We start from the raw sequence: 23682 nt of genomic DNA on the forward strand, positions 1-23682 counted from the left end.
AAATAGAACTTTCTTTGCTATATCTGTAAAACTAAGTGCTAATTTAGCCAGTTAAGAAGCGGTCTCACTGAGCATGTTAGATAAGTTTGCAAATAGGATATTGCCATTCAGTTTTCTGACCATGCTTACCGTTTTTGATATGAAAATTTGAAAGTATTACTGTATGACCAAACTTGGAGAGAAATGAAACAAGATAAATAAACCTTAAACAGAACGATCTTTAAAAAAAAAAAATTCTTTTCCTTCCTTCATTTTTTTCTCTATTTGTTTGTGAACTGTTGCTTTGAATTTTTACTAAGATTTTTAAAACAAAGATATTTGTTCTGTGGAATTATTTGAACACACGTCACACTATTGCCTGAACTGTCCTGTGAAGCAAACTAAAAACTGCAGAACTTTGGTAATTATGGACAAAAACAGGTACAGTGCCTTTTGATTGACTGAAAGATTTTTAACATTTAAAATCACCATTTTGCCAGTCGTCATGTTTGTCAGAAACAAGTACTGAATGTTTTGGAAGATCTTAAGCAGGAATTCATCAATTGTAGTCCAACTATTTGATTAGCCTTACTTGGTGGGCAGTAGAAAACATCTGACCACAGTTACCTTTCAGTATAATACAGTGCCCTGGAATGTTTCGATTGATTAGTTAACAAACAAGTTAAAAATCTGAGCTGCCACAGAGTTGTAGCTCCCTCCAGAGTTTACCAAGGTTGACCTTGAAAACCTCCAAGCTATATGCGTGTCCTCTTTTGTTTCTTTAATATCTAGGCCTTTTCTGATATCATCTCTGATCTGTGTTATTTTTATGGGAATTCAAACAGTTGATAGTAAAGTACTATTTACCAAGGGAGAGCTGTGACAAGGAAAGTGAAAACCTCAAGCTGGTAAACTTAACACGGCTGCCAAAAACTAAACCATTTTTATCAAACCCAGACAGGCATGATGGGCAAGCTTTGCTGCTCCATTTGTTCAAGTTAAGTGGAGCTGAGGACACCCCATTATATAGTAGATGCACAGTATGCAGAGCATATACATTTTAGCCCTTAGACAAGCTGTGGAGTACATCAAGGATGGGATGTTTGTGAAAATGCTTCCCCCATCTCTTTAGTCATATCAGCATCCACATATGCAAAATAATCTTTTTGTGGTATCATCTCTGTTGACATTCATGGCTGCTGATCCCATATGAGCAGCAAGAGACTAAATTCTCCTAAAGCATCTAATACACAGTACAATCAACAGTGTTAACACTTTAAGTGTTTACTTAAGTGTCTAGAAAGAGTAGAACCATAAAACACAGAGCATGACCATGCAAACGCTTCAATTGTTAATTTATCACTGACAGTGTTACTGTGTTGTTTTCAGTATAGACATATTTCTTAATAATCTGTAAGGTGCTCAGGCTTGCTGCTTGGAGTCTGAGCAAATGCATAATGCTCCGCCCCTAGCCACACCTTTGGCCAGCAAATTGTTCCTTGACCCATCCTAACCTCTTCATTGGCTGGGGCAGTCACATGATGAGAGGTGCAGGGGAAACAAAAGGCAGGGCCAGGCACAGGCATTTCACTCTAGGATTGTGAGTTTTGCCTTTCTATGAACCTCTCATCTATCTCTATCTCTGTTTTATTGTTATTTTTTTTTATGTTTTCCAGAGTTTTATCCACCTTTATCCATTCATTCATGACATTTACAGGTTCTTAAAAACATATAAGAGCAGTGAATTGCATTACAGTTTAAAGAAAATGCATTTTTTTTTTGCTTCATGTTTTAGTGCCTTGGCTTGTTCCTGCTCTGCATGATCTATTTTTCAACATTTCACCTATTCTCACAGGAACAAAGCTAGGATGCCAGTTCATTGTGTTGTACACTCAAATGCTGTTCACACCCTGTGATTCAGAAACAAACAATGCCCTTCCTTCTTACTATCCTCCTCCTCTAATTTTCAGTGGCCTTCTTCCAAAATTATCAACAGATTATATTTCAAAATTCTACTGCCTGAGTTTTGACGAGGACCAAATGTAATGACTATTTCACGCCTAGACTGGCTTTACCACACTAGTATGTTATTGCACTATACTAAAATGACATGCAAAGCTACTAGTTTCAGCGCCCAAAGACTACCAACCATCACTGCTTTCTTGATACTGACCAACTATAAAAGTAGGATGATCTGGCGCTGGCCTTCTCACTTGATTTACAGCTCTCAATAACCACTTATTGATTTTTGTGGGTCTATTATTGAGAAGGCAGTCTTTTTGTCTGTGCACAAAGCTCCATAGTACACTAGTCCGGCACTAATAAATTAAATAAACAAATGTGTTATTTTGTAAAAGAATGGCATTATTTCACAATAATTATTTCAATATTTCATAACAGATATTGCCTGGTGTGGTCAGTACCATTATGCATGAGCATGTTGTGGATGCCCCGTGACAGCAAGTGAGGGATACACTATGGATGTGCACATGTGCAAGAAGTGAACAAAAGTCATAGGTAGACATTTAATTGTGCATGTGCTGAGGTGTAAATTTTAATCGGGACAATTTAGAGATGATGGAAGCCTTTGCAGCAGCACTGGGTAAAAAGCAAGAAGCAACCTACCGCTGCTGGTAACATCGGGTCATGTATATGGAGGGAGAGGTGAACAAAGCACGTAGATTGCAATCAAGGATGATAACTGAACAAAGGTTATAGACACACATTTAATTTTCATCAGATTAAAGTTTAGTAAACTTGGTACAGCTGTTTTAACATAGGCAGAGTAGTAGCGCAGAACAGGCGCGTCATTAGGATTCGCAGAGATCATGGTCTTAGCACTTTCTGTGATTTTTGCTTGCAGTCTTACTCAGATTGCCTAAATACAAAACTGAAGTGGCCAGTGGGCTGGTACCCCTTGAAGTTGTGTGATTGTCTATCCAGTATATAAATTCAATGTGCTTCCCTCTTTGTCTTTCACAATCTGAACAGGCCATAAATCAAACAGGATGGACAAAAAAAAAAAAAAAAATCAGTCTTAACGATATTATTTTTGTACATTCCTGAAAAAAGGTCCAAGGCATGATACAACTGATCAGTGGCAAAAGGCTCTGATAAAATCCCTCCAAGAATTCCTGATTCACGGTACTAGGGTCTGCATGAGGTTTGTATGTTGTTCCTGTGTATTATAAATTAATTGCAAGCTATGGGTGCTTTAACTTCTCTCTCCATTCGTGTGCCTGATGTTACCTGCAGCAGTAGATGAGATCTTTGAAAACCAGAAATGTCTCAGGAATACTCCTCAGTTAACAAAAACACTTAGTTCTTTGTATGCTGTGAAGTAAATAACATCCTCCTTTTCCATCCTCAAACTGAGGACGTGAACATTTAAGGGTTAAACATTAGCTGCTGTGCCACCAGATCACACTGTTTGAAAATATCTATAGTAAATAACTGGATTAAACCTAAGTACATACAATATTTATAAGTTTTTGCTAGCATATTGCATGCAGTACACTCCTTTCTGCTTGGTTGTGCAGTTATGCTCTGTAAAAGACAAGTGTACCATCCACCATATTTCCTTCATGCCTTACACTCATGCAGACCCTGGCAGTGTGAGTTGGGAATAATGGCTTTATGCTGTCACTCTGTCTATGTTAAAACAACTGACCAAAATTTACTAAACTTTAAGTTGATTAAAATCAAATGCATGCCTATAACATTTTTTCAGTTAGTGTACTTTGATTGCAAGTTATGTGCTTTCTTTACCTCTCCCTCCACAGGCATGCCCAGTGTTACCAGCAGCAGTTTCTTGCCTTATACCTTGTAGTGCTGTGATGATCACTGGCTTCCCTGTGGACTCTAAACTGTGCAGATTAAATACACCCCTCAGCATACACTGAACTGAACGTAAATCTATGGCTTTAGCTCACTTCATGTCACTTAATTGCACATATGCTCATCCTTAATCTGTCCCTCACTAGCCATCACAGGACATCCGGAGCACATGTGTGGCACGACTGATACTGAACAGAGTAGACATGGCCATTCATGCCTGAAAACTCAAATCTCCTCTTCTGCAATTTAATTCATTTACACCTACACCTTTATGCTTTAATTCAAATCTTCTGTCTATGTCATACTAATCTTGATTTGACTCTGATATCAGACCCTTCTGTTAATTTTGCCCTGGAGCTATCAGTTTACCTTGTGTAGTTTGTTTCATTGCGATCCATCATACATTTATATTAGACATTTTTGTGTTTTATTGTATTCCTGTTAACCTGAATTGCACTGCATTCACCTGGATCACCCACAGGGAAACACGCCACATGGCCGTAGTGCTGTAACTGACACTCCCTCACAATGCAGGTAATGTGCCTCATTTGTTTTGTATATATTGCTTTCACATCTCTCTATTGATGCTGTGTGATTAGAGTCAACACATACTGAAAAACGTTTAAGCTGATGCCTGATTTACAGATATATGCTGACATTTAAGTAATTCCTTTCTACTTTTTCACACCACCATTAGATACCAGTACTGATGACATCTGTGAAATCTTCTATCCTTCAGAAAAAAACAATGTAGGAGCTGGGAGGGAGACAGTACTAATGTTAAATGATCCAACCATCCATTTTGTGAATCTGCTTACTCTATTTCAGAGTTGCCGGCAGCTGGAGCCTATACTGTGAACATTGAGCGCAAGGTTAGAAACCAGCTCCGAATGTGACGAAAGTCCATTGCAGGGACACACATGTGTAAACTGGGCCAATTTAGAGGTACCAGTTAACCTTGGAAGCACAAATCTGTGATTAAGCTGGAAACTCAATTAGATAGAAGATGAATGAGCAATGACGAATGAGAAGATGAATGAGATGAATCCCAAATGCTACAGACATAGGGATATGGCTGGGGTCTGAAACTAGCTGCAGCTAAGCACTGCATTCCCCTTCAAATTCTCCTAACAATTTTTTTACAAATATCAAAAAAAGTTGTAATTTTGTGGAAACCCTGTGAAAAAAATAGAAAACAAACAAAAGTTCCACTGCAAATTTTTATTATAAAGAAAAAAGTGGTTGCGTTGTCGACGTAAATCCCAGCTTAAATGTTGACATTACAGACACAGAGAACAGCACTCAGTTCCACAGATGGCATCACGATGGCCTCAGGCTGAAGCTGTGCACGTTTCAGACAAGACAGGTGTGTCCAACGCCCAAAAAGTGGGGCACCTAGAATGTGGAAGATCTTGAAACGGAAGCTTCATGCTGAGCCCCACCTTACATATTTTAGTAAAGATTTTTATTACATTTTACAGTCTTTAATATTTGAAGTGACAGCTGTGAAATAAATGAAACTTTGACCCTAAGCATGTACTGTATATATGCCTGTACAGACAGTATGCACCTACTCCCTCACAAAGAGGCTCTTTTTTATCTTATGCCTAAGGTTAACCCTAAAAACACACAAACCAACCTTAAAACAGGCAGCAGACGACAAACCACTTAAATGTCTAAGGAGAAAAGTGCACTTAGCTTGCCTTGTAGTACTGGTTTAGATTGGAATATTCAAAGATGCATAGAGAAAAGGAATCATTTGTTATCATTATTGCAGAAAATGAGTACCTGGCACAACAGGAATGTGGACAAGTTTCTTGACTGCCATGCTTGACTCAGAGCAGAATCCAAAGGTTGGGTGGCTCGATGACTTTCAACAAAACAGAACTCAAATGTTAACTGATGAAGAAACAATAGCTAGCAGAAATAGGGAGTGGGATTGGCCCCCTTTATCCAACTAATTTAAATATTACTGCCGCAAAAAATGACCACAGGCAACAGTGAAGATTAATAATATTATGTGTGGTTTGTGTGGTTAATGAGCTTTGCACTCACTTATGAAATGTTATTTTTTCCACATACTGTACAATACACAGTATACATACACATTTTATATATATATATATATATATATATATATACAGTATGTATTGTAAGAGATGTCTGGTAGCCCAACCTGGTCGGGACATCCAAGACATGGAAGGATGGGGCAAAGCAGCATCTTTAGGACACATGCGCATAACCCAGAATGTTAGATTGCAGCTCCCCTGGGTTGCAGGGATGCCCCGAATTCCCACAGAGCATCATGGGACTTGGAGTACTCTACCTCAGCCCTGTTGAGTGCTGTGGGTGCCGTCAGGGGGGGCTGCATAATGGTATGCATAATAAATACACACAGCATTTATATTTTTTTGGAGTAGGATAGTGGCACAATGATAGCACTGCAGTTTTGTAACAAGGAGACTGGGGTTCAAGTCCTGGGTGCTCCCTACATGGATCCTCCCAAAGTTCAACGACATCCAGGTTAGGTGTTTTGGCGATACTAAATTTGCTCTCTTATAAATATGTGTGTGTGTCTTCACGCTGTGGTGGTCTGATGCACTGTTCAGGGATTATTCCAACCTCAAAACCAAGGCTTGCTTGGATAGGTTCCAGCTTTCCCATGAGCCTGTTCTGGATAAGACAGGTGTGGAAGATGGAAGAATCTTTTTTGTTATTCTGCTTTTTGTTATTATCATTATATTACAGAGCTCAAACTTATTAAGCATCGTCTGCATTTGTTTTTTTTCTTGTGATATATAAATATTTTAAAAAAGTACTTCTTGGTTCTGTGCCAGGAGAAACATCAAGAAAGTTCTTTATTTTGCTTTGGGTGGTGAAATTCCTAATTAGGCACTATTTGGTTTTATCTTAATGTTACAAAAAGCAGTACTGTACCCATGCATTTTGAGACCACACAACCGTTGGACCCCAGGTAGACTGCAGTGCCACGGTTAATGATCTGTTCAACCATGAGAGTATTAAATTGTGGCCCTCCTTTACCTTTCTTTCTCCAAATATCTACACACTTCAACTGCATCTGGATTAAATTGCTTTGTCATCTCTATCAACTTTTACCAGGGGTCTTCTGACAGTACGATTGTGGATTTATATGATAAAGGATTGTTTAGTATTAGATAAAGATCCTACTGCATTTTTGTTTAAAAAGACAAACATTTGTCACTGTTCTTGCTCTTCATCCACACTATAACAGAGTTTTCAACTGATGAAAACAAATACTTTGAAAATCTCTGACCCCCATCACCCTCTGGTTGGTTGGTGCTTATTATATGCCATTCCCTGACTGTATCCTACCCATTACAATGTCCTGTTATTTGATTGATTACCTTACATAGAAGAAAAACAAACACTCCAACATGGCAGCCACAGAAGAGTTGCTTCCCATGCCACTTGTTGTGCTGCTTAAATATGCATCTAAACTGGTTTTTGTATAGTTTTACTTGTGCATACATGCACAAAAGGAAAGTCATTTAATGGTCACTACAGCTTTAAGATAAATCCCATGGCCTGCAGCATTTGCACTGTAGTGAAAAGGTCACAGCTTCTTTGAAAATCAGATTGTAAATTACTCAGTTGAGAGCCTCTTATCAATGCTTATTACTTAAACTTGATCCATTCAATAAGCAGGGCCACATTCCACAGTAAAATTAATAACAAGGAGCTTAACAAACTGGACGGGTGTAGAATGCAGCATAGTGAAATTCTGCTGCCACAGTTATTCAGGGAAGGATGTTGGGAAGTATATACAGACAATAAGGCAGTAAGATGATGTTTAATGGAATTACTACAAAAAATAAAAGTAGCATAAGAATGTCTTACTGTACCTACTGTAGTGCAATGCGGAATTGAATAGACATATAGATAATGCAGTTTACCAGCAGTAAAAAAAAAAACAAAACAGTGCAGATGGCAGTACACATGTAACATACAGCAGACATACACATAAACTAACAGATGGGTACAGTACAAGTAACTGAGACTTAGGTGTCATGACTGATGTTGTTGTTGTGGTTATTTTGTCACTGCTGTGGCTCCGAGATGGAACTGTAAGTGGAACGTCTTTTCCAGAGTGTGATTCCTAATGCTGAACCTGATCCATCCATGGCACTAACACTCTCTGCTGGACACAACAAGACAACTCCATGTACATCCCTTCTTCACACTGTAATGGAGCACCACAGCTGTACTTTTGTTGTCTGATTTCTGTCTGGCTGTTTGCATTTCAAATGTCACATTCTATAACTCATAAAGTTGCTCAAGTTCTCAGTACAAGCTAAAATACTTGTGTGTGTGGATGTGAGTAAATCAAATCTAGCTATAAAATACTGCAATATAGTAATATTATTATGGTATTTTTAAAAAGTTAAAGCATACATCATGGTGACATACTAATCGTCGATTATATTTGCTGCACACTACAGCACACATATTTCTTCTGGATTTACTCAATTATTATATTCGGTTTTACACAGTGATGTATACAGTATTCACCATCACAATGACAAAGTATACAACAAATTAGTCAGAATCAAACAGAGAAAATAATCAACTAATAAAATCGAGATAGAAAATCCAAATAAAAATCAATTGTACAATACCGACACAGATCAGGAGAACCTGATTACAGCAGCTCTAAAAGACAGGAGTTTTACAATATTCTGAAGTAGCTGACTGTGCACGTGAATGAGTGGCTGCAGGGAGGTTCTCTTTGTCCTAGTCTGAGTTGGTAAATATTATTGAAAAGTAGAACCACACGAGCACGTTCAACCAGGCACAGTGGAATTTAAGATCAATCATAAACTACAGATGATAAATGTTGTGCTTACTAGTGGCGGCTGGTATGCAGCCATCCTTCTGGCAGACCCGCTGGGGCCTGGCGGTATGCACTTTGTGAAATGCCTGTGTCATGTTCAGGCTTTCACCTTGCTCCTTTGATCTGGTTACACAACGAAGTTTAGTGTATCTATTGTCAACTTTGAGTTTTAAATGAACAGTAAAATGAAGATGTGTACTGGTTAATGCTGCTGACTCCCAGATTTATTGTCCTAGGTTTGATATTTATTCAAAGTCACTGCCTCAATTTGTACATGTTCTCTCCAAGAAGATTTTTCTCTGGGTACACTGGTTTCCCTCTAACATCCTAAAAGTAAATTGATGGTTACAAACTGGAATGTTGGGCCCTAAAATGCTGCTGGGAGAGGTCCTGATACCCCATAACCATTAATTGGATTAAGCAGACTTGAGAATGTGATGTTAGGCTTACTTTATGTAGTTGGCAACATCTAAAAGTAACAAATGAGCATCAAGGAAGGGATCTGTACAGCACCATCTACTGGAATGCTGCAGAAATGCAGAATATATAGTAATGAAGTATGCATCTGCTGTGAAATAAGCAAAAATTAAATGTTCAATGAATATAGCAAGTTAACCCTTTTCAATATGATTTATAAGATTTCAAAATGTACCACCACCAGGTTTACTTATGAGCAACACAGATGAAATGTTGAAGGATTGATATTGAGAATACTCAAAAATGGGTAGGGCTATGTTTCAGCCTGGCTCATTTTTCCCTTTTTTTGGCATTTGTGTTGTTTTAGCACTAATATTTCTTCATATGTTTTATGCTATTATGTATATTTTGTTGTTGTTCCATTTTTATGTTATTTAATAGTTATGCTTTGGGTACTTGTGTTCCCTGATTAAATTCATATTGGCTTGAGGATGGAATCCCAAGAGGCGGAGCCACCATGAATGACATCACTGCTGAGGAACCCCCACTTCCTTTATATTCAGGTTGAGGAAGCAGTTCACTCAGTGCATCACTGACAGTTGTGGGTTGTGAATCTTCATTATTTTTGATATGTCTTTGGTTTCTGGATTGCAGACCCGGACTTGTTAGCATTGTCTTTTACTATTTTGTGTTGCTGTGTCACAACAGGTAGAGGCAGTATAATGAAAAATGCCTAAGCCAAAGTGAAAAATCAGGCAAGCACTGTCTAAACAACTGCTAAGTTCAAACTCCCTAAAACTCTTTCATTAGCAGATTATTTGTGGATTGAGTGCAAATCTTTCCTTTTAGACAAAAGGATAGATACATCACCATCATTGATGACGACAATACAAGTTACAAACTACATGCCTAGAAACGATCAACAGTCATTGCTATAAACAATTTGGAAATGTCCCTGAAACCTGCACTGTTTTGCGATTTCAGCACCTTTGCTATTTTTTGTTTAACATATTACAATTTCTTTTCTATGACTTTTAATTATTCTAATTTTAGTTTTGCTTTCATATTGTGGCTTTGTTTGAGGCTTGTAAATTAGTTACACTCACTGAAAACTTGACATATTTGATAAGATTTAAAAATTTCCTTCTGCGCCTCCTATCCTACAATGTGCCCCAGTATGGGCAAGATATTTTTTTAAATTTATAGAAAGCACTTAACTTTAGAACACAACTTCACAAGGCAAAATGCACATATTGTATACCGGGTTTGTGAAGAAACAACTTTGACTTGACAAATTACGGAACTAATCCTTTAAGAGATTACACAATGTAAAACAAAAAACAAACATTTCAGCATTCAGATGAGCAAAGCTGATAGAGACTGTGATGCTTACTGTTAGAACTTCTGCCTAATATTGACAATGTTCAGCTAATAATAGCAGAAATAATTGGAATAATTATTGTAATTGGAAATGGGGAACAGAAGATGAAATGCAAGTCACAAAATATGTTAAACTGGAAAATCAATCATCTTTCATCAAACCAAAATAACACTCCCAAAGATTCAAATTCCAGGAAAACTAACACAGAAAAACAGAGCACAATGGGTCATAAGAATAATCCATCAAACTTGAAAAGGGACGAAGTGAACAGCGTGACTTTTATACCACCGCACTGATGATATCATGTGTTGTGACCTCCAACACAATTACCACAGCAGCTCTATGACAACAGCATCACAAAATAGAAATGGCATGGGAAAAAAAAATAAATCCTAACAATATCCATGAAAGAAAGTGAAACAGAAAACTAACATCAGTATTCAATTCAGCATCCCACAAAACCATAACAATTAATCAATAAGAAATATGTTTCAAACAAATTATAAACAAAACAGCATCCCATCAGGCACAAAGTGGGTGAATGTTTATGAAATCGTCCATTTCCCACTTTTCATTTAGAAGTATGAGTGATGGCACCTTGTGAAGAACTGACGATCCATACACGCCCGGCTCCTGCCATGCCCCTGATGCTGTACTGGATCAGCAAGTTTGATAACAGGTAGGCCTATATAATTGTATTTTTATTTTGACATTAGCTTGTACTGTATCATGTTGATTAATAGCAAGAACTGTTATTAAACTTCTGAACTGTCAACACAATGAAATACAAAATGACAATTTTAGTAGATGCGCCTTCACTTGTTTTTAAACATCACACAGTACATCATTTCATTTCTGGATACAACTTCAGCTGAGATTAGTAGATGTTCAAGTTCAAAAATTTTAAAAATGTACACAGCTAGCAGATCCGATCAAAGCTCCTTTATCTTTTAATTGTTGTGGCCTCTGTAGTTGTGTCGGTACACCTAATGATGGTAGTGACCACACCCACCTTTCATAATGTTTGCAATGCTGTCTGTCATCTGAAACTCCCCATGTGGGGCCCGCCGCACCCATGCAGCTCGGAGTTGTCAGGCTGTAATCTTTTACAACATGCTGGGCAAACAAACGTGTTTTAATAAACTTTGGCTCACTGTGGGAATCAACGTGACACCCCAGCTTAGAATAACTTCATATATCTGGTGGGAAAAGGCTTTCTCAGGCAGCCTCTATTGACACCATTTATGTCTAAACATTAGGGTCTTGATGGCCTTGTAAATATCTTTGAAAATCGTCTTGTCCTTTGAATGTCTGTCATTTTTGAAGAGCCACTGCAATGAATTCACAACTCCTTCATTCTTTAGATTCCTTTTTTGCCACAATATTAGAAAGACAAACACATAATATTGTCTGAACCAGTAATGCAAGATGGGATTAAATAAATAAAAAAATTGTATCCATGCCCTGTGTACTTGTGGCTCAATTTACATTACAAACCATATTGACACAAAGTGCCAGAGAAATCACAAGTAAACAGTTTTCTGTATTCGAAGACCTGGAGCCTCTAAGGGTCACAAGCACAAGCAGCAGTGGGGGCTGAACTGGCCACCATGTGTCTTATTGTGCACCCTACCAGCCACTAGGGGGCCACACTGTCGGTGTGCACAAAAGGCTTCTCTTAGAGTCATCTCAGGCATTCTAACTGCTAACAAAAGTGGTCACAATTCAACCTAAACAGTGCATTTCTATACAAAATACCAATCCAAAGCACTTTACAAATGCAATGACATTGTATAACGATTCCCATAAACTTTCCATACAGATATACTGTATATATATATACATATATAGTAGACAAAATATCTAGCATTGCCTGAGTATATTTGTATAATGTGTTAAGGTAGGAAGGCAAATATTTATTTGTGTTTTTTAATTATTGCCCCTTTAGTCATTGCTGGCTGCCCCTTTCATCACCTACACTACCTCTCTATCAATGTATCTGCGCTCATGAGATGAGAATTTCACCTTTTCTTATATGTCACGATTCCATAATTGTGGCAGCTCCTTGCTGGATTGGAACCATGAATACTACTTCTTTATATTTCCTGATTTAGTGTGGTTTCTTAAAAAGATGTTTAATCTCACATTAATAAAGCAGACAGCTTGTGGAATCACTGAATCCATGGGTCATGGAAAGCCTCCACATTAGGGTGGCTGCAGCAGATTGGGGTTCACAGACGTTGCTGCAGGCCTCCGTGTTATTAAAGGAGACCTCACCAGTGGAAGTATTCAGCAGTTACCCGGCTGATCCTCAATTCCTATTTTTGTCAGGATGAATGAATAATAGACAGGCTGGAGGAGGTTGGATATAGAGAATACTTCATCCCCCAGTGTGAGAGGTATCAGCATTCCTTGGGATGGCTTCCAACTTGGACACCCGTATGGTTGCCTTGGAATTATAATACAGAAGGGCAACCCTGTTGGGGTCCTTGTGTGCTACTAGGGAGAACCCTTTTGTTTTGTGCAGTCTCTGTATGGCCTGGAAGTAACTTTAAAGTGCACTACTGTAGCACTGAAGTTTTTCTGGGTCCTACATAAACAGAGCTGCTGTCTCATCCAGGCGAGTCAGAGTCAGGAGGTAGTGAACACTCACAATGGAGTAGTGGAAGGAGATGGAGAAGGAACATTCTATTGAACGGTACAGTGTTGGACTGATCTTAAAGTCTGCAAATGTGTCTGTGTGTAATAAGAATCTTTGCTTTTAATCCTAAACTGTGTTTTGTCAAATTGTGTCTAGTTTACCGGGCTCAGTGACGCACCCTTTGGGTCACATCTTCTATCGGAGGGTGAAAAATGACAAATTTCCTTTACAATCGAGACTATATAGACTTTGAACATTTAAATAAAAGCACATGTTGTAATATTTTACATATCTCATGCAGCTATTCTTGTTAATTATATACTTTTACTTCATGAAGTAAATCATTACATTTCTTGTCCCAAATTATGGTGGCACATCACAGGCCCCCGGGCAAAGTAGCGAGCTGGGTCCCCGTTTTGATTGCAAAACAGAAACATACATAGGTATCAGAAACATTGTGGGATCCTACACTCCTGGGGTCCCCGACCTGTGCCCATAAGTTAAGACGGCCCTATGCTAATTTAGACTAGAAAATAAATGGACTGTTAAATGTTCCTGAAAGCAGAAGCCGTAATGTACAAATGGAAGACATCCCATCCAGCCTGTGCCTGACAAATATGCATCTGACTCCTCCGAAGATACAATCGTCAAAGACTCCACTGAAGAGCTACAAGAGAAATGTATTGTTCCATGGCTTCTCTTCGGCTGTTATTATAGAATGTATTGCATTACACACTGTATACATGTACAGTACATACAGAAGTAACAGCTGCACTTTAAAGCAAGTTAAATCTTTCCATTCTTTTGTACCATATTCCTCTTTTCTTAATATCTCCGATGAGGTTAATGTGAAGGGACATGTATAGGTTTAAGTCTGTGCAGAAAGAATGCACTCCCAAGGAGTATGTGCCCCTTTGGATACATGTATAAAGAACATAACCAGACTAGGATTTAACAACTTAGTCAATTGGTTAGGGCAGGGGTCGGCAATCTTTCAGCTGCGTCATGGCGAACCTATGTTACAATGTTTTTCTGCGTACTGACATAATTCTAACAATTTTGTTATATATAGTATCAAAACTGGTCGGGTTATAATGGGCTTCAAAAGTATATATTATATACGTTTGAAGCCAGTTATAACCGGATCTTATATTATTGGTCATTCAATATTTTAAAATACATAGGATCATATGTTGAAAGAATGTTTTGTCCAATTTTAACTTTCAACACATTTATTAAAAATTGTATTACAAATTATAAATTACAGTTTACATAGATTGAATAAGAAAAAGTTATTAAGAATTCTAAATAGGATTAATCATTATTATTAATCGGAGCTATTACTCAATTAATGCAAACCTTGTCCCTGTACCTCTTTGCTCAATGCTCAATATCAAGCATGTAATTGATCTCTTTTAGCCTCACGCAGGCTTCTGAATGTTCAGGTGTTAGACAACTTCTTTTATAACTTCATTTTTCTCATCAGAGTTTTTAAACGTGGATCGATGTTTAGCTTGATAATGTCTTTGTACACTTGACGTACGACACAACACTTTCACAGCATAACGTACACATAGCACATCTGTTTGTACAGATTCATATTTATTCATCTTGAAAAGAACAAACATTAAGTTTTTGTCTTTTATGAGTCATTTTAGGGCAATATATTACTTAATAATAACAAGAGGTTTTTTTTAACATAACACAGCCTGAACTGAACACATGGTTTCCCTTTATATGTGAGTCGCATGCGCAAAACGTAGGTGGGGATGCGGAGCGCGAACTCATACGCTGTAATTAAAATATAATAACGAGGTTTGTTTTAACTTACCACGGCCTGCACTGAACACATTTTCCATTTATATGTGAGTCGCATACGCAACACGTAGGTAAGGGCGTGAACACATGTGCTGTAATTAAAATATTTTTTACTATATTTCAATTCAATCAGAGTGCCACAAAAATCATTCTGTGTGTCACACTTGGCATGCGTGCCATAGGTTGCCGACCCCTGGGTTAGGGAATTACTTAGTTGACTAACTGACTGATTAATCAATCAATCAAATTGATTACTTAAATAATGTTCTTATTACAAATATGGCTGACTTGTTTCCAGTCTGAAATGTTACTTACGTAGGCATCAGGGAAGGCTCTATATTTCACAGTGTGGTGTCTCCGTGGTGTGACAGTTGGTGAAGCTGAAGCCACCTCCCTCAGAGAGTCCATGGAAGTCTGCCTATTAAACTGTGGGACAGAAGGTGGGAGGCTAACCTTTAACCTCTCGTAAGTCCCTGGCAGGGAACTTGTTGGAGATGACAGGAAGGATAAGCGCTCATAGGCACTCATTTTGCCTACATCCCCATACCCTAAGCTCTTCTCTACGGAGCTGGAAAGATCAGGCATGGAGGAAAATCTATACAGACTGTCAGCCAGTGAGCTGCGTTTGCCATTTTCAATGGGTCGCTCTCTTGCTTCCTGAGATTTGTAGTTTGAAAAAAGGAAGCTGTTTCCCAGTCTGGAGAACTGCTTGTCATCTGTTGGGGTCAACCTGGTCTCTAGCCTCCCTGACAACAAATTGCTAGAGGCGCCCAGGCCTGAAAGGATGCTGGTTTTTGAAAAGACAATGCTGTTGTCTGCAGATGCTCGATTTACAGTTGGGACCCTAGGTTTGTCTTCCACCAAGTGGCGCATCATCTCTGAGGGGGTTAGGAATTCTTTGGTTCCACCTTGTCTCATGTTCAAGGATGGTGGTAAGGATAAATTTAGCCTGTCTTTAAGTTGAAGTTCTGGGTTCAATTTCTGTTTCACAGGGTTTCTAGCAATGCACTCGATTGATTTTGAGGAAGATATAGGGAGGGGTGGTGGGGGCACATCAGGAGATGGGAGGTTCTCATCAATGGGTGGCAAAGATGCTGGAAGGGAGACTGGCCTTGGAGCCCTGGTCCCTGTCTTTCTCCTCAGAGTTACGGGAGGATTGATGCTTCGGAGAGTATCCACAAAACTGTCAATATCCAAAGAGGTATCTGCTTCCTCATCCTCATCCTCTTCCTCTTCCTTGTCGATGGGAATAAATTGCACAAGCTCCGCTTTGAAGATGCTGTCTTTGTCAGAGTCATCTTCACAGCTGGAATTCAAGGTTGAAGTCAGACTTGCTTGAGGATCCTCCCAAATTTGCACAGTGGGTTTGGTCTGTACAGCAGAGGTTTGTTGACCTTTGGAGTTGCTGTTGTCTTTAAGCATGAACATGTGATTGGAGACTCTGTCGTCCGCCTGATGGGCAGGGACTTGATGAGCTGGAAAACTGCCATTTTTGTTTTCATTAACAAATTCCATTGTATTTCCCGGGACCCGGATGTGATTCGTTGTGCTTATTGAACCTCGCCCTGAATTATACTGTTGAGGCTCATAAGTGAATAACCTTCTTCCAGCACCGTCCTCCACTGGTTTATCTGGCAAAAGAAACCTCCGGCTGTTCCTCTGCACTGGAGACAGACTTTCCCCATTGACGGCTCTAGCTTCAGGCGGCAGGTATCCATCAGTTATGTCTTTTTCGTCCGAAAACAGGAACACTGTGCGGGATTTTGCCTGGTCTTCATCTCCATGGTTCCACTGGGACTGTATTTTCAAATGTAAAGTGGAACTAACAAGGCCAGATCTCCCACCACTAGATGTTTTGTAGCTCATTTCTGCTGCCTCCTCTGATAGCGTGGGGTCCTCATAAAGAAATCTGTCATGTATCAGTTGGCCAGCAGCTCCATGTACAGGCAGAGACCTGCAAAAACAAAACATAAAAATCACTGTAAAAACAAAAGGAAAAAAACTGAAAGGAGGACCATTCACACTGTCCACCATCACAAGGTGTGTCACAGAACAAACTACATGACAATACAGAATGAAGCTGACATTTGTAAGAAGTGCCACCGGGATCCCTCCCTGGCAGGATCACTCTCAGCATGGAAAGATGGGGGAAACTACTTCTGCAGGGCATTGCCTCCCCCAAAATGCTAGGTGGCAGTCCCCCTGGATTACGGTGCCACCATGGATTCCCACAGAGCACACTGGGAATTGTAGTTGGATGTCTCAGCCCCATTGAGTTCTGTGGGTGCTTCCAGGGGGTGCAGCAGGGACTGGCAAGCCCTACTTGGTCGGGCTCCAGCATCACCTGGAAGTGCTTCTCAGCCACAGCTTCGGAATACCAGAATTATTTCTAGGAATTGCATAAAAAGAGCTGCCTGCTTCAACCCCGGGATCTAGAATCAGGAGGAGGACAACGACAACACTTGCTTGGATGAGTGAAGGCAGAAAAAGAGAGAGACAGAGAGGATGACAGATGAGAAAGAGAAACAGTTAAAGTATTGCTGTGTGCTTTATAACTGTGACTATGGTTGAGGCGTGGGAAATGCTTACTGGAAAGGTTTCCCACAATAAAAGCTCTTATTTAATCGTAACTTGTGCCAAAGCCAAGTTGTGTCTGGTGTTTGGGGAGCAGCAGTGCCCCCTACAGACCACACATTATATATCATAACATTCTCAGGTCCATTTAACCAAATTAAGGAGTGGCGGATAGTCGGGTACAAGGCAGGAACCAGTTCATCTCAGGGTTTACCCACATTGGGCCTGTTTGGAGGCACCACAAGTCCTTGGTGATATGGATGGGAAAAACTAGAATACCAGGAGGAAAACAGACCCTGAAACAGGGAAAGTGTACAAACCCCACACAGATAGTGATCAGGAGTGGATTTCAACCCAGAGGATTCTAGGAAAACTAATCAATCATTTTAGACATCATTAGCAATCATTCTGTCTAAAATAAAACTGAAAAACTCAAATAAAATAAAATAATATAGTTTTTAAAGCAAGAAGGCACTATTAGCAGACACTTGGAGTAGCTTGAAAATGACATGCATCAAAATACCAGGTTGGCCTACGGCTTCATCTACTCTCCAAATAGAATAAAGTGTTTGAAAAATAAATGTAGCTGGAAACTCACAGTGAATTCAGAAAGTATTCAGACCTCATTACCTTGTACAGACTTTACCAAGTTGTAAGTTTAATTTTTAAATGATAAATTTAGAGGTGCCCAGGCCTGAAAGTTTGCAAATACTGTGTATTAAAAATAAAAAACTGAAATTGTTCATTCATAGGAGTATTCAGACCCTTAGCTGTGGCACTGCACAGTCAAGAAGTAGTTTTTCTCCAGCCCTCTGGAGTATTTTTTTTCTATCCTCCCTGGCCATTGGACCTTACTTTATTCTTTGTTAATTAATATTGCCTAATTTTTATATATTTTTTCTTTCTTCACCTTGTAAAGCACTTTGAGCTACATTATTTGTATGAAAACATGCTATACAAATAAATGTTGTTGTTGTTGTTGATACAAAGCAATACAAAAGGCCATAGTACTGTATGCCAAAAAGAAAAAATAGTGAGCCAAGAGACATTAAAGCCTAAAGTCTGGTTTATGCTTACTGCGTGACGACTGTGTACAAACCGCACCTCAAAGCCCACGTGGGGTGAGCAACCAAAACACATTTATACCTGATGTGGCCTGTTCGATTGGTGTGTTGGTAGTCTTTTAGTCAATAAGTGATAGTGTCTGGTCATTGTTGTACAGCTAACAATGTCACAGCAGAGGATGCAAGACTGACACTGATGGAAGAAGAAAGAAACAGAGAAGGTGGAATGACCAAAAGCAGTGAAGGAAGGGCGAGTGTGATATTCTCATGAGTGGTGGGCCTAAGTGATGAGCAGATGCACAACAAATGTTTCTGCATGTCTTCCTTCCTCACCAGTGTTGTATCGTAATTAAGTAGAAATACTTTCTAAGTGTACTTAGGTATATTTTGAAAATATTTTACTTCACTTAAGTATAATATTTTCTGTCTACATTCACTTTTAGTTTACTTGATTTTTAAACACAAATGCCTACTGTGATATATTTTGTGGACTGTCTTGTGAAGGGTCACAGAAGGCATTTCAATCATACAGTATTGCTTCTGTTAGGACAATTCTCTCAGTTGGATTCTTTCAACACGGCTGATGGCCCACGACGATTCTCCAAGGAGAACCACAGAGATGATGTATGGTGGTAAGTCGAGGGCTCGAACATGCAAAAATGGCAAAACTGGGTCACAAGAAAGAACTGCTGTGCTACGCAAATAATGCTTGCTCAGTCCATTACCTAAAATTCAGGCTTCCCTACTTTAGGAAAAGTCACATATACAAAGAATCTGAGTTGATTTTCAAATGTGCGCTGTTGGCATTAACACCCGGTCATTCCAAGAACACTGCGTCGCAGGAAGCCCACAGAATGGGGATGTTTTGGGTGGGGCTTAAAGTTGGTGATGCATAATCCTAATACCAGTTATTGCTTGGAGCAGTCACTGTCCTCATAGGCAGCTCACTGAACAGGACAGAGCCCAAGAAAAACTGAAAAGCTACTTCCTTGAATATGAAACTAGAAGTGATAAAGTCCAGGTAGTGTGATTTAATAAACATAATTTGGGTTTGTTTTAAGAACTAATGTTATTATTAACTAATTCTGCCAATTTACATGTAGCCAGATGTTATATGAAAAAATAAGGGGTAACTTTTTGGGACAAGGAATGCTTAAAAACATTTTTCGCCTAAATTATGTTACAGAAATTCCTGTTATGAAGGGTTTTTCAGGAGTGGATTAGCTCCTTCCTAAAGATGAGGAAGCTGAATGTCTCTCCTATCACCCCACTAAATGAGGATACATTCATTGAGATATCCGCTCATGTGGCCTGCCACTGCTTCAAGACGCAGTTACTTGGCTCATACTTTAGTGATAGTAATGTGACTCACAAACAAAAAATTTAAGGTAGCCTGAATCAGTTTAAGTTTGTCAGAACATTTTTTGACTATACAGTTTATACAGTATATATAAAACAGTCGGTGGCATTGTGGCGCAGTAGTAATGCTGCTGCCTCACACATTCTGGGTACACCCAGAACTCCCAGAACGGAGTTTACATGTTCTCTCCAACCGGGTGCTCTCCCACAGTCGAGGCATGCAGGTTAGGTGCATCGGCAAAGCTAAATTGTCCCCAGTGTGAACTGCTGCCCTGGGCACGGATGGTCCTGCCTTGAGCCCATTGCTTGCTGTGAGAGGCTCCAGCTTCCCCGTGACCCTGCTCCAGATAAGCGGATTTTGAAAATGAATGGATGAATATAAAACGGGAAGATACCTGCAGACTTCTACTGTAGTAGTTATTCTATGGGAAAATGTTATTGCTACTTAAGTAATTTTCTAGAACGGCATCCCACTTTTATTTAAGTATGGCTGTTCAGTATTTAATACAGCACTGGCTCTTGGTGATGTGACAACATGAGTGATGTTAAGTAAAATTCAAATTGATTAATTAATTTAAGGACTCATTGTTTGGTTAGTGAACTGATTGTTGTGTGCTAACAAATCACTTAAACAAGACAGAATACACCCCATCCTTTTAACAAATAAACATCAGCAACTTTCACTGCAGAAGCCCCCGTTATTTCCTACTTTATTATATCCCTAGGCATATATAAAGATATTTCAGCATTGACCAAAGCCAGCTTCTCAACTGTACAGTCACACAGAGTTATTTTTACTCCCCTAACTTTCTCTACGCCATACCGGCTCTCATTTTTGGGTATCGGCCCTCATGCATTTGTGACACTACACATTCTTCACTTGTCTTTCTCATTTCCCAGGTTCAATAATCATTGCAATCTGACGCATATTTCTCAAAGACAACAACTTAGTGCTGCCTGAGCGAGCGGCCCACAGCACCACAAGGGCTTCGCCCTCATCAAACCGTCAGTTTCAGTTATTATTCAGCAGAGGAAAATCAAAGTAAATTTTTAATCTAATTAAACCTGTCACCGGATTATTAATACACAATGCACCTTCATATAATAATGTTTGTCATGTCATTTATTTTTAATCTATTATGTGAGGGCACAGATAGATGCCTAACCTGTTGTTTGAGGTTTGCCATTATCTGCTGTTATTTATCGTTAAAAAATTATTGCAGTAAAATGACAAATTTCTGGCTAAAAGCCAAAGAAGAAATTTGTTTAACGTAATTCTAACAGGGAAGCCATCTACAATATTTCCTCTCTGCTAAATCCGGTTAGCGTACATTCCAGTGTTTATTCTGTAAGGACTTCTGTAAAGACAGCTGTGGATTTTCAAAGATTTATGTTACGCGAGGTTCCAAAGACATGCATGATAGGCCAATTGGTATCCCAAATGGATTCCATGTGAGCACATGCACAAATGGGTCATGTCATAGACTGGTTCCTACCTTATGGATGGTGCTACTGGGATAGGCGCCAGTCCCCCTGAACTGGATTAGGCAGGTTTGAGAAAGTTAATATCATTATGTGTTTTTATATGGTTGATTAACTTAGTAAGCAAGATCATGTCATCATCTAAGCCATAGTGGGTTCAATGCTGAAGTCATAGTGAAGCATTCCAGTCCAACAATTGTACCTGCATCCACTATGCACAGCACTCACAGTTTCAGTGTACAGGCCGGCCATGATATCCAGCAACCTCGAGGAGATCCTGTGAAGTCTCAGGATATCCCACATTGTATCTCGATCAACTGATCAACTTTATGAAAACTAACAAAGGCTGCAAAGAAACACTGCAGATATTCTCATTTTTGCTCCATGAGAATCCTCAGTGCCAGGATGTGGTCGATAGTAGACTTCTTAGGTGTAAAACCAGATTGCTCCGGTCGCAGGTAGGTGAGCAAGTGATCACAGATCCTATTGAGGATGACCCTAGCGAGGACCTTACCAGGCACCAAGAGCAGTGTTATCCTCCCTGTAGTTGCCGCAATCCAGGAGATCACCCTTCCTTTTCCAGACAGGGATGATAAGTCAGTTGGTATTTTCCAGTCACTGCAGGTGTCAAAATCCAACAGGATTTAAGCTGCAGATGAAACATTGTACCTCAGTTCTCATCTTACAACCGTGCTCACCAATATCATGTAGCTAGGTGCTGTCATACTTCACAATCAGGACTAGCTTGGACAGAGCCAGAATAAGTTGGACCTCAGACACAATTAAACTTCAGAATTCTGAAGGCTGACTCCGATGTTTTGTTGCAGTGTGCATCATGCAATGTCTGACTACAGCAGATTTCAAAAGCCTGCCAGTCATTTATACTGTAGACCAGTACTTTTCAACCAGTGTGCCGCACTTACAGGGGGTGAAAGACTATACCACAATCTAAAACTATGAAAGAAAATTGTAGTCTATTCTTCTTAAGCAAACACTAGTATGAGTTTAGCTTAGAGTTTTATCCTTCTAAGATTGTCTGTTACAGTGCGACAAGAATCAAAGTCAAAGACAGAGAAATCAGGTCAAACCACATGAAACTTGCAGGAAGCAATTTTAGTAATTACACTTTCTTTAAGAAGTGTTTTGTTTACAGCAAGTCAGGTGAAGAAAGGAACCTCCAGCCAATTTTTTATCCCGTCGAGCTGATTTCCTGCAGGTCACAACCTAGGAGGCCACGCCCCTATAAACATAGGAAGTGGCACTAACGATGGTTACACAAAATGGTGGCCAAGATGTTAGTAAAAAAAAAAAAAACTTAATGAGTCATCCGAAACCTCATCATGACACTGACGAGTGCACTTTCATTATGTAGCTGTCAGACCCCTCAGTATCTCACTGCTTTAATAAACGGGAGCCCGACAATGTCAGGGCATGCAGATTTTCTTTGGTAATGCTCACTATAGTTATATTTTAAATATCTCGTAGACTACCACAGCCCGATCTTAGAAAAGTGTACTTTTACTATATGGAATCATATTAGCAGTACAATTCTGAATCCCACTGCTGTCAGTTCACATAAGTTCAAAAATGTAGTATAAGCAGCAGTCAGACGCTGTCAAATCTCATTGCTTAGTGGTTTTAACATATAGGGGTCTGATTCTTTCTATTCAAGAAGATGTAGTTAGATTGGACTTGCTCTTCAAAACAACATACCATAATCTTGGAGGCAGACTTTTTTTTTCAGATCTGGTGCAAGTTTCCCAAAAACAGCAGATATTAGTGAATAATGGTAAAAATTACAGAGAATGATTCTTAGGTTGTAGGGTTGGGAGACAAGCGTTTTAACCAACTGGATAAATTGGTGTGACTGAATTTTTGGGAACTGTGACAAGCGATCTCTAGTTTTGTGTGCAGTTCCTCTTTGCAAGTAATGAGTAGGTAGTTAATAATAAATGAATAGGTTTATATACTACTTTACATAAGATGTGTTTTTGGAAACAGTTGTTAATTAGCTTACAGTCATAAAATGAAGTCAACAAAGTACTTACTGCACAACGCTTCTGGGAAACTCACCCTTGTATTTTAGAATATCAGAACATAAGAACATTCTGGACAAGAACAGGCCATTCAGCCCAACAAAGCTCCCCAGTCCTATCCACTTCATACAAAATAACATCAAATTGAGGCTTAAAGGTCCCTAAACTCTTATTGGCCACCACATCACTACGTAACTTATGCCAAGTGTCTATGGTTTTCT

General features: G+C 39.3%; 1 protein-coding gene across 1 annotated transcript in view; it reads right to left on the bottom strand.

The window, feature by feature from the left end:
- The window catches only part of crybg2 (crystallin beta-gamma domain containing 2), a 154413-nt gene that overhangs the window by 55822 nt on the left and 74909 nt on the right, over positions 1-23682 (bottom strand). Inside the window, exon 4 of the mRNA XM_028820004.2 lies at positions 15262-16900. Within this exon, the coding sequence (XP_028675837.2) occupies positions 15262-16900 (1639 nt within the window). The remainder of the gene's footprint in view (positions 1-15261; positions 16901-23682) is intronic.

Source organism: Erpetoichthys calabaricus, chromosome 14, assembly GCF_900747795.2.
Source record: "Erpetoichthys calabaricus chromosome 14, fErpCal1.3, whole genome shotgun sequence".
NCBI lineage: Eukaryota > Metazoa > Chordata > Cladistia > Polypteriformes > Polypteridae > Erpetoichthys > Erpetoichthys calabaricus.